The sequence below is a fragment of the Cnephaeus nilssonii genome, assembly GCF_951640355.1.
Source record: "Cnephaeus nilssonii genome assembly, chromosome: Y".
NCBI classification, from domain to species: domain Eukaryota; kingdom Metazoa; phylum Chordata; class Mammalia; order Chiroptera; family Vespertilionidae; genus Cnephaeus; species Cnephaeus nilssonii.
The window spans coordinates 12,213,610-12,230,655 of record NC_137096.1 but is presented as its reverse complement, the minus strand read 5'-3'; the positions used below and the strand labels follow the sequence as shown (position 1 = coordinate 12,230,655).

Genomic DNA, 17,046 nt, shown 5'->3' with positions numbered 1-17,046 from the left:
GGGCTTCATGCCCTGCTTGCCCAGGAGACTCGACCCAGGTGAGGGGGATTCAGTAGCCTGGTTGGGCCCTGGGGATTTGCGCAATTACATGTTGGATATGGGAGCACACAGGACCAACGGGAGAGCTCAAGGAGGCCTTATAGTCACGGCTGGGTTCATTCTGGAGCAGGCTTCGCATATAGAGGGCTGATGAAGATGCAGAGGATGACCAAAGGGACATGAGCCCACCCTTTCTGATGACACCTAAAGGTCCCAAAAATGGGGACCATGAAGGATCCCAGTAGTGCAATGAGCAGCTGATTCCTGGGGTGTGGAGTAAAAGGCTCATCGGGTGTCTGGCCCAGGTGCCCAGATTCCCAGACTCATGGTCAGGGTCTCATTCCCTGTTATCTTAATGCACCCCAGTCTATTTCCTATTTTCCCCACAGGAGGAGGAAAATGCAGATGCTGAATTTACAGAAGGGAGCTCATCAGGATTTCTGGATCATGTGGGCCGGAACCAGAGCTGATGTTTGCTCACTACAGGAGCCTGAGGTCCCACATCCATAAGGAAGAGGGGGAAAGTGAACAGCTTTAGGGCAGGGCCAAATCCACCCTTGGTACACATAGATGTGTTAGTAGACCTTTGCCTTAAGAAAGGTGTCCTTGATGAGTCTCTCAGCTACCTTATTAAGAAAGTCAGCGAGAGGAGAGGTTTGCTGCACCTTTGTGTAAGAAGCTGAAGGTTTTTGCCGTTTAGAAGGTAAACATTACTATCCTGAATATGTTGCAGCTTGACTCTGTTCAGGATTTGCAGGTAAATTGTACCTGGAAGCTGTCCACTCTGAGAAAGTTCGTTCCTTACCTGGGCCTGAAGGTCAATCTGCGTAGGTTCCTCCTCTCCCACGTCTTTATGTCTTCTCAAACCACCTTGAAGCAGGAGGAGCAGTATGTTAGCCTGGTCACCTCTCAGTTCCTCAACCAGTTCTACCTCCAGGAGCTCTATTTGGATGTTGTCTCCTTCCTCAAAGGCCGCCTAGACCAGAATCTCAGGTGAGGTGTGGTGAGGTTTCTCTGCAGACCAGCACGAGCCACTTCTCATTTCAGTCCACAGTGAAGGGACCTCCTATGTGCTGTCCATCATCAGTGATAGAGAGCCTGAATCACTAGAGGGTCCATACAGTCAATGTCTTGTTCACTCCTCTGTCCCCTTGCATGTTGTCAAGTAACACCCCCACAGACTAAGGTAGGATGTATGAACTCAGAAAGATGCTATTAAAGAGACTCCTTGCTGGGAATGGAAGTAATGGGGGTTTCGGGCCAGTGATGGTAGATTGGGAATCCTTCTAAGAAGTGTCTAAAGGAATATTATGCAATAGAACCAAGTGAGGATGGCAGTGAAGAGAGGAAAGCCCATCAGAGTTGAGGTTTCAGGGGTTAAGGTCCACACTTAGCGATTTGGTGATGGCAGCCTTTCAATCCAAACCTGCCTCGAATCACCTGTCTGCCAAGGCTTGCCAAAGGCTCCTGCTAAGGGAATGCCTGGTAAATGCAGGATTCTGGAGGGAGGAATCATGAAAAGGGATAGGTAGTTTGTAGACTATGCAGTAATCTAAGTTCCTGCAGGATGGCAACCACCGCTGGATGTTGCTTGACCTTGTCCAGATTTGCTCTTTTGGCAACTATGCCAGTAGCCTCATGGGCTAAGAGATGAGGATGACAGGAGTCCAAGCTGTGGCTGGAAGGGAGCCCAAATTGAAGGCATTTTGGGTCATGTCTCCAATACTAAAATTCATTGGTTGACCCCTGCTTGAGACATTGGGTCAGGCTCCTTTCTGAGCTCCTCCCACCTTTACCTCCCATCATTCATGCTCACAACACCTGTGTGTATGAGGGTGGGGTGTATGATGTGCTCCACATAACAGATGAACAAATGGAGTGTGTGAGGTTTCATCCAGTTAAATATATCTCAGAGCAGATAAGGGATGGAGAAAGGATTCCACTCAAATTTGCACTGACTTGAATGACTCTTTTCACTGGGCAAAATCCTGGGTTTGATCATTATCTGTAAAATTTTAAGCTTTGGTAAAATGGGCCTCTTTACCTTAAGGCCTGGCTCGTCTCACCACGCTCTGCCCCCCAGGTCCATCCCCCTCACCTAACTGCTCTATGTCTCCCAGCTGCCTGAAGAACTTTTTGGAGACTCTGTCCATCACTAAATGCCTGCTTTTAGAATGTGACTTGAGACATCTCTCCCATCACCTGAACATCAGCCAGCTTAAAGTCCTGAATTTCAGGAGGCTCAACCTGACCAACCTCAGTTCTGGGCTCCTCCTATTTCTGTTAGAGAGAGCCTCCCCCCCCCTGCAGGACCTGGACATGGATGAGTGTGCGATCATGGACCCCAAGTTCATGGACCTCCTGCCTGCCCTGAGCCACTGCTCTCAGCTCATGTCCCTAAGCTTCTGTGAAAATGCCATCTCCATGACGATCCTGGAGGACCTGCTTCACCACACCATCGTGCTGAGCAAGCTGAATTGTGTGTTGTACTCAGCCCCCCACTCAGAGAGTTACGAGGAAATGAGCAGCACCGTCCACCTGGGCCGACTTGCTCAGGTGCATGCCTAGTTGAAGCATATGCTCTAGGAGTTGGGGCAGCCCAGCATGGTCTTCTTCTGTGCTTACCCCTGTCCTCCCTGTGGCTGTAGAACTTTCTATAACACAAATCCCATTCTGTGACCCTGATACATGTCTGTCTAGCTGGGTACACGTCTCATAGGCTTTACTCTGGGCACTTGGACACTTAAAGGATCCCAGCAGCCAGTTTCAGACAACTACTCAGTGATGTGGGGAAATGCTGACAGGGGGACAGATGGTTTCTTTGGGGAGATGGGTCCTAATGAGTTAGAGATAATGCACCTGAATCTCTAGGGGGGAGGGATTCTGGCTTGGGAGGTAGATGCGGGGATTACCTTTGCTTGAAAGGTTGTGAATAAATGACAGTAATAAAGGGAACTGAATGTTAACTATCTGGTGACCTCTATGATATGTTAACCTGATTCTCCCATCTGCAGTTACTGGTTAAATAAGAGGGCATGAGCATCTGTGATGCACAGACACTAGGCTGGGTGAGGTTGGCTCCAGTAGATCACATCACCATTTATCTATTCGGTTTGGTGGTTCTTTCTGGGGCACAAGTACCTCCTCCCTTACCTCTGTTCCTGTTCAGTGGTTAAGCCCACAGAAGGTGCATCCACAGGGACTGGAACAAGTGGCTTCCCGTGATCACCACTGAACTACAACTTCCTAGCAGCCATGACTCAAACACTTCTCCCCACTGGGAGCCTACATCACTGGCCTTTGGCCGCTCCATGGTAGAGCTTCCCTGTGCACAAGTCAGACCCCAGTACTGAAAGGGACATCATCCTGCCAGCTAGTCAGAGGCCTGAACTCACAAAGCTATACCTGCCATCCCCTTGGATCCAGTCCCTGCTTGCAGTCCAATACTTGTGGCCAGTAAAAACAGTTACATTCCTTTCAGCACAACATTAAGCTGGCATAAACCTTTGCTTAGTATCCGTGTCCCATACTAAGAATATGAAACCCTTTGTGGAGGCTAGGTCATAATGTGAGAAGACTCTCCCCCCATGACCCTCCTTCCCATCCCTCAAGGAGGTGGTAAACCAACTCTGAGCCAGTGACAGTCCCTGGGTTTTGGGTCTGAAGAGTGACCAACCCCAAGCCAGTTCTGGAAGAGCAGTTAGGTGGACACAGGTGAAGGTCACTTTGGGGAGCTGGGTGTAGTGTATGGAGGGCCACCCCGAGGGGCAATACAACAAAGTGAAATGGAGATGTCATACTATGCGGTTTGGATCCCATAATCAACGGACAGTCAGCTGTCCAGTAAGAAACAGGCTCTCTGCCCACAAGCCACTGCATTCTGGCCCAGGGCTGTCTTTTTGGCTCACAATGAGTGGCCTGCCAGAGGAACACCTGGGGAGAAGACCACACACCCAGGCCCAGCAGCAGGGCTCCATTTGTGCGTCTAGTCTCACTGAAGGAAGTCAGTCCTGTTTTTACGCCTTCTACTGCCTCTCAGTCAGTGCCAGCCACTCACGTGCTTGCTGCTCTCTGCTGGGTTTAAGCAGCTTCCTAGCTTGCCACATGTAGCACCTGGCCCTTCATTCTTTTTATTGCCGTTACTTTATGTTCTTCTTCCTTCCCCTCTTCTAGTTTGGGCCCATCAGCTTTGGAGCATATATTACCATTTCTTAAGTATATTTATTATTAACTAGAAACCCGGTGCACAAAATTCGTGCACGGCGGGGGGTTGTCCCTCAGCCCAGCCTGTATCCTCTCCAATCTGGGATTCCTGGAGGGATGTCCGACTGCCCGTTTAGGCCCGATCCCACCAGGATCAGGCCTAAATGGGCAGTCGGACATTCCTCTCACAATCCAGGACTGCTGGCTCCCAACTTCTTGCCTGCCTGCCTTCCTGATTGCCCCTAACCACTCTGTACCTTGGTTGTGGGCACATCCCCAGTGGGGCATGTGAAGGAGGCAGCTGATCGATGTTTCTCTCTCATCGATGTTTCTAACTCTCTATCCTTCTCCCTTCCTCTCTGTAAAAAAAATTTAAAAAAATCAATAAAATATATTTAAAAAAATAAATGTAAATGCATTAAATGCTCCAATCAAAAAACATAAGGTAACTGAATGGTTAAAACAAAACAAAACAAAACAAAAAAACATGAACCATATAGTTGCTGTCTGCAAGAGACCCACCTCAGAACAAAGGATTCACACAGAATGATAGTGAAGGGATGGAAAAAAAATTCCTGCAACAGAAATAGAGAAAAACCGGGGTTGTAATACTTATATCTGACAAAATGCACCTCAAAGTAAAGGCCATAACAAGAAATAAGGAATGAAAGTTTATAATACTAAAGGGAGCATTTCAACAAGAAGATATAACTCTGGTAAACATATATGAAGCCAATACAGGAGCACCCAAATACATAAAACAATTTCTGGAAGACATCAAGGGAAAAATCGCTAGCAATACATTCATAGTAGGGGCCTTTAATACCCCATGACACCACTGGATAAACCCTCTAAAGAAAAAAATCATCAAAGAAATAGCAATCCTAAGTGGTAATAAGTTATCTAACCTTGCAACATAAAAATTAGAAAGAGAGTAACTAGAAAAGCTCACAGTACCCAGAAGGAAGAATATAATAAAGATCATAGCAGAAATAAACTACAGAGAGCCAAACAAACAAACACAAACAATACAAAAGATCAATGAAACCAAGAGCTGGTTCTTTGAGAGGATTGAACAAGATTGATGAACCTTTGGCCAGGCTCACCAAGAAGCAGAGAGAGAAGACCCAAATAAACAAAATCAGAAATGAAAGAGGTGAAGTAAAAACTGACCCCACAGATATACAAAGGATTGTAAAAAAAAAAAAAAAATTCCTATGAACAACTCTATTCCAACAAACTGGACAACCTCGATGGAATTCAAACGTTCCTAGAGAAATACAAGTTTACAAAACTCAATTAGAAAAAAAACAAAAAAAACATGAATAGGCCAATAAATACTGATGAAATTGAAACAGTAATCAAAAAGCTTTCAGCAAACAAAAGCCCTGGTCAGATGGCTTCACAGTGGAGTTTTACCTAACATCAAAGAAGAACTAAATCCAATCCCCCTCAGACTATTCCAAAAAATGCAAGAGGAAGGCACACGTCGAAGCTCTTTCTATGAAGCCAGCATTACCCTAATAGCAAAACCAGATAAAGACACCACAAAGAAACAGAATTACAGGCCTATATCCTGGATAAACATAGATGCTAAAATCCACAACAAAATTCTGGCAAACCGGATCCAGCATGACATCAGAAAGATCATATACCATGAACAAGTGATATTTACTTCAGGCATGCATGGCTGATACAATATCCACAGGTCAACATCACATAAACAAACTGAGAGATAAAAATCAAATAATCATATCAATTGATGCAGAAACAGACATCTGACAAAGCCCAACAACCTTTCCTGATAAAAACACTCAGCAAAGTGGGAATAGCAGGATCATAATAAAAGCCTTATATGACAAACCTACGGTAACATCATACTCAATGGCAAAAAATTAAACCATTTCCCTTAAGAACAGAAATAAGACTGAGATGCCCGCTTTCACCACTCCTATTCAACATGGTACTAGAAGTACTAGCCACAGAGATCAGACAAGACGAAGAAATAAATGGCACCCAAATTGGAAAAAAAATAAATAAATAAAATTGTCATTATTTACAGATGACAGGATACTGTACATAGAAAACCCTAAAAACTCCATAAAGATTAGACTTAATAAATGAATTCGGCAATTTATCAGGATACAAAATCAATGCCAGTAAATCTATGGCATTTTTATACACCAATAGTAAACTTACAGAAAAGAGATTTAGAAAACAATCCCACTTATCATCGCACCAAAAAAATTAGGATGCCTAGGGATAAACGTAACTAAGGAGGTAAAAGACCTCTACTCAGAAAATAAAAAAGACTCTGAGAAAAGTGATAGAGGAAGACATAAACAGATAGAAGAACATACTGTGTTCATGGATTGGTAGAAGCAGCATCATTAAAATGTCTATACTACCCAAAGCAATCTATAGATTCAATGCACTCCCCATTAAAATACCAACAGCATATTTCACAGACCTAGAACGAACTCTCCAAAAACTCATCCGGAATAAAGAAAAGATCGCGAATAGCTGCAGCAATCCTGAGAAAGAAGAACAAAGTAGGAGGAATCTCAATACCATCTATCAAGCTGTATTACAAAGCCACTATTCTCAAAACTGCCTGGTACTGGCACAGGAACAGACATATAGTCCCATGGAATAGAATAGAGAACCCAGAAATAGACCTAAACCACTATGCTCAGTTAATATTTGACAAAGGAGCCAAGAGCATACAATGGAGTCAACACAGTCACTTCAATAAGTGGTGCTGGGAAATTTGGTCAGATACATGCAAAAAAATGAAACTAGGCCACCAATTTACACCATATACAGAAATAAACTCAAAAATGAATAAAGGACTTAATCATAAGATAGGAAACCATGAAAATATTAGAGGAATCCACAGGCAGCAAAATCTCAGACATATGCCAAAGCAATATCTTCATCGGTCCAGCTCCTAGGGCAATGGAACTAAAGGGGAAAAAAATGGATCTACATCAAAATAAAAAGCTTCTGCTCAGCAAAAGAATCCATTACCAAAACAACAAGAAAACCCACCACATGGGAGAAGATATTTGCGAATGTTATCTCTAATAAGGGTTTAATCTCCAATATCTAGAGGGAAAACATACAACTTAACAAAAGGAAGATAAACAACCCAATCAAAAAGTGGGCAACAGATCTAAATAGATACTTTTTGAAAGAAGCCATAAGAAGGCCAACAGACAAAAGTCATTAGTTATCTGAGAGATGCAAATAAAAATGACACTGTGGTACCATCTCACACCTGTCAGGATGGTAAATATCAACAAAGGTCAGGTGCTGGCAAGGATGGGGAGAAAAAAAACCCCTTCTTCACTGCTGGTGGGAATGCAGATGGGTGCAGCCACTGCGGAGAACAGTATAGAGATTCCTCAAAAAATTAAAAATGGAACTTCCATTTGACCCAGTAATAAGCACTTGTGGAAATATATGCCAAGAAACTAGAAACACCAATCAGAAAGGATACATGCACCCCTATGTTCATAGCAGCACACTTCACCATAGCTAAGATTTGGAAACAGCCTAAGTGCCCATTAGCAGATGAGTGGATTAAAAAACTGTGGTGCATCTGCACACTGGAAGACTATGCTGCCATACAAAGGAAGGAACGCTTACCATTTGCAACAGCATGGATGGGGCTGAGGAGCCTTATGCTGAGCGAAGTCAGGCAGTCAGAGAAAGATAAATATCACATGATGTCACTCAGTTGTGGATTATAATAAACAACACACACTGATGAACAAAAATGGATCCAGAGACAGAGAAGCATGATCAGCTGCTGAAACCTCAGAGGGAAGGTAGGGGAAGGTGGGGGTGAGGGGGAAAGATCAACCAAAGGACCTGTATGCCTGCACACAAGCCTAACCAATGGACACAGACACCCGGGGGTGAGGGGGAGGGCATGACTGAGGGGTGAGGGGATATGGGGCGATAAGAGCACATATGTAATACCTTAACCAGTAACAAAGATAAGAAACCCTCACACATATCATCAGGTGAGAACTCTCTCACACACACACACACACACACACACACACACACACACACACCCCGGGAGACAGGACCCTGTCCTCTCAGTGGGCATCACCTCTTATCCCCAAACCTGACCACCACTTTCTCACCGGCTGATCCAGAGGACGACGTTGGCCACAGGCCTTATGCTCTGTCAACAGCGACCTTTCCCAAGTGGACACTGCCCACCGTCCAGCAGCCACATTTCTGCCCCTTCTGTGTCCCCCACGCCCTGGAGCAGGGCTGGGCTGGCCTGAGAGCCCACAGACTTGAGGAGCCAGAGGAGCCGATCCCGGGGGTGGGGTGGGGTGGGGGGTGGGGGGCACCCTTTGTCAAGTGCAAAGTCGGCCAGCGGAGGTCCAACAATGAACGCCGGTGCCCGAGTTCCATGAATTGTTGCGTGTCAGTCTCCTCAGCGAGCGCCACGTGTGCGCAGCCCAGGGCCTGGCCTCACACGAAGAGCCAGGTTTTCCCTCAGGCCTTCCCTCCAACCCCCGGGGAGCTCATTTTCAGAGGGAAATGGCGGCGGGGAGGGGCTGCGGGGTACCATGACCAGCACAAGCTGCCCCAAGGAGGAAGAAGTTCACCCCGGAGAAAGCAAGAACCCAGAGTGTGAACTTCCCTTTCCACAGGCCGCGCTCCTCACCACCTGGTCTGCACAGCACAGCGGCTGGAGGGAAAGCAGCGGTGGCCGCCTGAGGAGCTTCCTGGAGCTGCGGCCCGGGTCCTCAGGGGCGAACCCTCGCGAGATCCCGAGATCACCAGCGGGGTCTCCCAGGGAGCCCAGGAGGGGGCGCTGGGGCCCGCCCACCAGCTGCAAGGGGTGGGAACCGGTGGGGGGCTGTGTGGGGGACCCGGTGCTTCCGGTATGAGGGTGGGGTGGGTGGGGTGGGCTCGGATGTGCAGGGAGAAACAGGAGGCCCCGACCCCCAGCTTACCTCCCACTGCCACCCCTGGTCTGTGTTTCCCTGCAGCCCTCTCCCTCAGGCCCCTTCCCTCTGAGGTTTGGGCTGCCACTCACCTCCAGGGGTCCCTGAGCGAGGCTTGGCCCCTCTCCCACCCCCACCGCAGCCCTCTGTCTAGAAAAGAGCTCCCTGCCCCGGCTAGGCCACTGTCCCTACTGTCTGGACGGGGACATTTTTGTAACCCCCTGGGCAGAGGAGAGCCGGCCACATGCAATTACAGTGTCTCTCTCCACAGCTGCTCTCCTCATCTTCCCCTGGGGTTTGGGTTACCAGAGCTCTGTCTGCAGCCCCAATTGCCCCGTTTGCTCTGCTCACCTCCCCCAAGCCGCCTTCTCCCCAACAAATCCCTTTGGGCAAAGTGGCAACTGGGCCTGAAAACAGAAAGAGGGGCAGGAGGCTCCTGAGGGGGAGCAGGCCAACAAAGCTGAGGAGAGGTGGGAGGCACCAGCTGCAGTCTGGTGCGCAGCCTCTGGTAGAGCTGCCCCTTAGATTAACCTTAACCTGGGCTCCCCTCTGGGATGGTGCCTCCAGGGGCCCCAGGGGGCTGGCACCTCCCTGTGACAGGTTTTGGTGCCTGCTTTTCCATAGTCTCTTTAGGAGACAAAAGTCAGGCTGTAGAGGAGAGGGAGAGGTGACATGCAAAGCAGAGGCCCAGGCCCTGTCTGTCATGCTGGCATTAAGCATCTCTGTGGGTTCTTTTGAAATCAGCTTCAGACAGGGGGGAAGGGCATGTAATAAGAATAGAGCCACAGTTGTTTCATCATTACTCACCTCCCAAACTATGAATAAGAGGCCCTGGGACACTGGAGGATGAACCAGGTGTACTAAAAACATAAGCTGCCTCCATGGGGCCATTACTCAGAAAATAATTGCATTTAGGGAACAGACCAAGGACAGGGCACGCTTTCACCCTTCTTTTCTCAGGAAGGCTGACCATTCTCCGTTCCCAGGAAGGGGCTGAGCTGTTGCTTGGGTCATAGAAGATTATCCACCGTGTTGTAGTAGTCTGTGCTCCTGAAGGCCGGACTGCAGGCCCTCCCCTCCCCTTTCCATGTTACACTAGCAGCTGGCAGCTACAGGTAGCTATCTTCCCCCCAGGGGGTCAGAGCACCCTTTCCAGGGTGAGCGACTACTGACCCCATTATTGACCGCATTGTTGGAATAAACGCTCACATGTGCTTCTACCCTGTCTCTGCTTATTTTGGCTCAAGTAGTGACAGGCAGCCTCAGACACATTGTGTCCCATTTCACTTCCTCACTCAGGCCTGGGAAATACTCAGACTCCTCCAACTGTGAGACTTTTCCTGAGAGGGATAGTGGCAGTGGGCACTGTGTCCCTGTCATGCAGGTGGCCCTGCATCTCTTTACCATAGGCTGAGGGAAGGTCGTGGGGCTGAGAGTAACAGGCAGGGTGGTAAGGCTGCTTTGTTCTGTGAGCCTACCCTGCCATTCCTCCAGATGTTCCCCATGCATATGACCTAGCAGAGTTTTAGGGTTCCAGCTACATGGATAAACAGATGAGTACAAATGAGGCCACTGCACTTATCCCCAGTGGATCAGGGATTGTCACCTAGAGCAGAGCAGATAGAAAACTACAACACCAAAAAACCTCAATTATTTCACCTTGGAACTAGAGGTTCAGCCTACCCTCCCTCCTCTCTTCTAGATGAATTTGGCATGTATTTGTCCTACGGTGTCTGCTAATGCCATGCTCAGAGCTACACACAGTCTCTCCTCACAAGGTTTAGGATGAAAATAGGACACACACACACACACACTCACACTTACACACACACACACACACTTACACACACACACACACACACACCCGAAGCAAATGATACCATTGTCTACAACTGGCTCTTTGTAACTAATTCTGTCTAGAAACACAGGGCCTGGTATGGAAACGTACAGAGGCAGGCAGACTCCTGCCTTGAGGTCTGAGCAAGGAGGGTCCATTGGGGGGCTTGGAAGGATCCTGTTCTGGGCGTGAGGACAGACTGCACAAATTCTGGGAGAGTAAAGTGCTTGGCCAATATGAGGACACAAGAGAGACTGGGGTACAATGGAGATGATAAGAGTGACAGACGGGCAAGGGATGCATCAGTGGAAGGTGATTTTCTACCCAGACTCATGCCAGGAAACTTTGAACATTAATGCTGTCAGTTGTTGTTTCTTTCAGGTGAAGACACTGAGATGAGAAAGGTTAAGCCAGAGGTAAATTCAGGGTGGGCTAATCAGGAAGGAATTGGGGGCTGACTTGCACTTCCATCACACGCCCTGTACATTAGCCTCCTGATTTAGTAACAGTTACCTGCAATGTCCTCTGTACGCCCAGTCCACTGCAGGATTAGCCTATGTGAAAGGTCTTGGAGAGCACTCAGGGTGGCAGGTGAGCATTCCCTAGGATGTGTGTACTGATTTGGGTGAACCACACCTTTTGAAAATCCTTCTGGGCTACCCATCCAGGAGCCCAAGGGGAAGGCAGGAATCTTCACCTGTGGGCGGCATCCCTTTCTCCCAGATTTAGGCCTCTGAGAGGCTGGACATGAAGAGGGTACGGCCCTCCCGGGTGTGTAAATGTTGGGGGAGAGGTCCGGTGTGTGGAGAGGAACACTCACCTGAAGGCCAGCTGCTCACTGACAGGAGGGGCTCCCACAGCTCCAGGGACTTGGACCAGCCTCAAAGCAACTTCTTGGGAAGAGGACTTCGCTGCCCCGCCAGTCCTGGTCCAGTCCTGCCTGGAACAGGGTGTCCACTGGTTGCTCCCCTGGTTGCTAAGACTCACAGCTTGGAATAAAAGAACTTAGAATCCTCAGAGCTCAGGAACAAATTTGCATGGAGATCCCTCCTCACCTGAGAAGCTGTAGGAGGAGAGGATGAGAGAGTCAGTCGTGGGTGTCCTTTCAAATGTCAGAGTCTCAGGAGGCAGAACCCTGAGGGGTCTCCCCCAAGTCCTAGGCTCTACTCCCCTCTCTGTCCTCAGGGCCCAGGAGACAGTTCCGAAGGACAGTTTATGTGGGTACCTGGACTGACTCCTCTCCCTCCCCTCCAAGTTTACCTGAGTCACCCCTCCCTGCCTTCTCCCCTCTTCTCCTGGTCCTGGGCCAAGCCTACCGGGATCCCGCCTCTTCCCTGTCCTGCTGTGGGCTCAGGAGGTGTTCTGGGTGAGCTGAACAGCCACCATCTTCAACACTGGTCCCAGCAGCCACTGTGGAATTTTAACCCTACTGCTTGGGACCAACAATGTCTGGGAACCACCCCCGCATGCCTGATTGATGCTGTCACGGGGAGTAGGGGGTTCTAGCTAATAGACACCTGTTGAAGTCCTCTTGTTTACCATGTTTCACTCAAATGAGGAAAAGGCAACAACCTTCCTGAAGCAGGTTTCCCTCTCTCTAATCTTTTGGGCAGGGGGTAGCTGGTGGTTTCCAAAGGTTCTCTCTGAGACTTTTGCCTCTTAACAGCTGAAAATCAATATCCCCCAAAGCATCTTCACATTGTCAGAGTCTTGTTCCCTTTAATTCTTAATGATAGGCTACATGAGGGTTCCGGCAGGTATCTGTCATCTAGATAACCCATGTTGCATGGTTTCTTAATTTTCCTGACACGTGTGTTCTGTTCTTTCTGGACTACTTGCAAATCTCCCATTCTCACTGCTGAAAAATAATATCCCATTTTTACCCTTTCTCCTTTATTCAAAATATATTATATACAGTCCATCCGGCCTGGCTCAGTGGTTGAGCATTGACTTATGAAGACAGGAGGTCACCATTTGATATTCCATCAGGGCACATGCCAGGTTTCATTCTGGATCCCCAGTATTGTGGCCATGGGGGTCAGCTAGTCAAAGATTTTCTCTCATTGTTGATGTTGCTACCTCTCTCTCTCTCTCTCTCCTTCCTCTCTGAAATCAAGAAAATGTGTTTTAAAAGGTTAAAAAATGTCTTCTACAGCTAATGTTTCCTCAGTGTGTTTGAAATTTTAATCATTTCTATGTGAAACCTCCTTGCATTTATCTTTTCTATGTGAAACCTCCTTGCACATGTACTAAACCCTGATGTTCTCCTATTAATATTTCTCTGTTAGTTTGGCTATTAGCCCAGCCTAGAAGAACTTAGCCACAACAAAAATATTAATGAGTTATTTTACCTTCATGTTTTGCAAAAAGTCTTCTTAGTTTGATATCTCTCAAAGTCCATCTCACTAAGGATTCAGTACAAATTTTAATCTTTTTTAATCAGAAATGGTGGGTCTTTATTTGCATTTCCTGACATTTGAAAAAATAGATTCACTCATACACCCAAGGCGCTCCAAACAATAACCAAAAATGTGTTCCATTGAAAGTTAGGTTAAAATAAAAACTCAGCTACTCAAGTGCACTAGATATATTTCAAGGGCTTAATCATCACACGTGGCTTATGGCCACCATACTAGACCGGGAGCCCCTGACCATCTGCTATGGTCTACTGAGCAACACTTGCCAGGCACACTCTACTACTTCTAGTGGTAAGGGAAAATGCTGAAATCTCTATAACATATGGTGAGTTCCTAAAACCCACGAAAGGGGATCAGATAACAAGGATCTGAAAAAGCTTCACTCTTACATCAAACTCTCTCTCTCTCTCTCTCTCTCTCTCTCTCTCTCTCTCTCTCTCTCTCTCTCCATCTCTGACATGCATCTTGTCATCCTATGCCTCCTTGACAGGGAACAGTGTTCATAATGGGAATCAGAACTTCGGGAATTTGAGGAAAATTATTAAAATGGGCAGGTTCTGGGGGAGGAAGGGCATGGGCTAAACATTGCATGATCTAGGTGTTGGTTCTCACCACACATAGAGACAGTGTCCCATTACATTGTGGTGAGATTCACCTGTGGGGCTAACTTATGTAAAACACTTGCCAGCATGTCCTGTTCTGGACTTACCCACTGTTATTACCATTAATAGTGAATATTAGCTACCAGATGCAAGATAACGAAGAAAAGTGAAAGTCTGTGCACCCTGGCCAGTGTGGCTAGGCATTGTCCTGTGCATCACAAAGGTCACATGTTTGATTCCTGGTCAGAGCACATGTCCAGGTGGCAGGTCCGTTCCCCAGGCAACCATCAATATTTCTGGACCACATGAATGCATGCTTCTCTGTCTGTCTCTCTCCATTCATCTCTCTCTAAAGAATCAATTATAAAACCCACCACATTTAAACAAGACAAAACAAAGAACACTCATTGCTGCATGTTGTCTCCCAACAGGGTGTTCTGCACTTGACACTTAACTCCTTCTGGAGACCACAACTGAGAAATCCAGCAAAATTCCTTATTGGAATCTGGACTTTTCCATGAAAATATTAAAAAAGGCTCAGTACCAAGGCAATGAGGCTTAGAAAGTGCATGTTTAGATAGAAACATCATCTGTGAAGATGGGCATACAGGGACCCTGGGTAGGTGGTGACTGCTGGTGCACAGGGATTCTGTACATGAAGGCCCCATGGATGAGGATCTCCAGACCATCAGAAAGCAAGCAGGGAGAGTAAGGCACACATAGTCGATTTCTTACTATTGAATTTATCCCCGAGTCCACCAATTTGCACAGCAGTCAGGCAGGTTGGATTTAGGACAGCTTGTGTACACTGATGTCTAAGGGAATACTCTCAATAAAAAGAGCCAAAGCCTGGTCCACTTTGCTCAGGTGTTCAGTTTCCACCTTTGAACCAGGAGGTCTGGGTTCAATTCCTAGTCCGGGACATGCCTGGGTCGTGGGCTCCAAACCCAGTAGATGTCTTGTAGCAAGCAGCCAATCAATGATTCTCTCTCACCATTGATGGTTCTACTTTTTTCTTCCTCTCCCTTCCTTTCTGAAAAACAAAAAAAAACAAAAAAAAATATATCTAAAATATGTAAATAGCTTAGAATTCTGATACCCAGAATATCCATTTAAGAAATTCAAGAAGGAGTCCTATGCCATGGTCAGAATTTTTATGCTGTTCCTTCTTCTCCTTTAATCTTCCTTTGTAGTCCACTTCCCCAAAGGATTCTATATAATGTGATCTATTCTATGCTGGGAAGTTTTGTATTGTTTGCCTTCTTGTATTTCTCTGCACCAAAATACATTATCAATTCAAACCTACATTGGTAAAATTCACCTGAGTAAATTTGATATGCAAATGGCTTTATTAAGTGTTTCACCAATCCAGCAGCATACCAGGTAGCAATGAAAAGGGGCTCCCTGAGCAAAACCCACCAGGGCTTGTTCCCCCACAGTCCCCCAATCTGACTTGCTAGACTTTAAACTCCTTAAACAACTGAGGTTCCAGCTTCCAAATTTTTCAATGAATTTCACATATAGTATTACATTAAAAATAATTTCCAGAAACCACGATGCGATTTTTTTGTTCGTTTCTTTGTTTGTTTGTTTGTGTGTTTGCAGCAAGAGTTCAGGAATCTGGAGAATGGGGTGCAACATAAATTGATACACCAGGCAATAAATATATATTTAGAAGATATTTGGGCAAGCCAGATGGATACCTACTTGCTAGTGGAGTGGTCCCCAAATTTCAGGACTCAAGGCTTTTTATTGATACATTTTGCCCTTCAGCAAAGCAAACACACATATCAAAGATAAGGTTTGGTAAACAATAAAGGATTTTCAGGTTAGGGATATTGCCTTCAGCTGTTCAGCCAATAGCAGGTAATAATATGCAGATTTTCAACCCTGCTGAATAGCAAAGTCCATCAGCCTTATCAGGGACTTCTTGCATTTATTATGCTAACTACTGTTGGTCTTTGCCTCCAGGATGCCCCTTTTCCTCTTTTAACAATAAATTTAGAAGGGTGTCTGCCATTCACAGAACTTGGGTCCTTTTCATTTAGATTCTATGAAAAGGCTTGTGTTGTTTTGTTGCAAAAGACTGGAGAAGAAAACCAAGCAGCATTTAGACTTTGACATTACACTTTTTAATACATACACCAGTGGGCTTAGAGAAAAGTGAATTAAAATTCTAAGCAGAGCTACAAGCAGAACTTTCCTTTTAATTAAAGAGCCAGCCCTATGTGTGCTTAGTGGTTACCCTGCTGGTGGCCTTGAAAACAACAGTTCCATCCAATTAAAAAATGCATCTGACATGGCATGAGGGTATGGCCATTCTAGTCTCTGGCCTACAAAGTCAGACAGCTAAGTTTATCTTCCTTATTACTCAAGCAGGCTAGAAAGCAAAGTTATTTTTTCAGAATAAGGGGCTGTTTAAAATTAGCAGAGTTTACTTTACAGAATATGGGACTATCTAAACAGCAGAGAATTTTAAAAAAGTAGTTTTACAAAATATGGGTTAGCCTTGTCATCCCCCCGGCCTGTCCCACAAACTTTTTAGCCTTGTGGTACCATAACCACAGGGTGTTATTGTGTTCAGGTATTATGACCGCTCTTTTACTGCTTCCTGCTGGAAAGGGGCGATGACCAAAGGGTTAACATCCCATTTCTTCCTCTCAGAGAGGTTTGTAGGGAATTCTTCTGGTTTGCAGGACCATTTGAAGTTTAAAGGCATTTAGATGAGATGAGATAAAGCGAATTAACAGATTTAGAAGACATGGTCCTAGGGTTATGAGTAGCATTAATACTGGTCCTGTCAATGGAAGGAAACATTTCCCTCCCCCCGCCCCCACCTCCCATGTAGCCCAGGTCTGAGATAACTCCTGTCTTATTTTTGAAGCTGGATCAGCTAGTTTCTTGGGCCCCATCTCTTACAATACCATATTGGTTAGCATAAAAACAGCACTCTTCCTCAAGGTACAGGCACA

At 46.3% G+C, this 17,046-nt stretch overlaps 1 protein-coding gene across 1 annotated transcript; it reads left to right on the top strand.

Annotated features, from left to right (window-relative positions):
* Window positions 1-935: 935 nt before the first annotated feature.
* Window positions 936-2,718, top strand: LOC307096560 (melanoma antigen preferentially expressed in tumors-like; the record flags this gene model as incomplete). The annotated part of the gene is given in 4 exon segments (XM_079766204.1): window positions 936-1,032; window positions 2,123-2,604; window positions 2,608-2,622; window positions 2,626-2,718. Coding segments are annotated over 3 exon segments (564 nt in total). The 5' UTR covers window positions 936-1,032; window positions 2,123-2,148.
* Window positions 2,719-17,046: the final 14,328 nt, after the last annotated feature.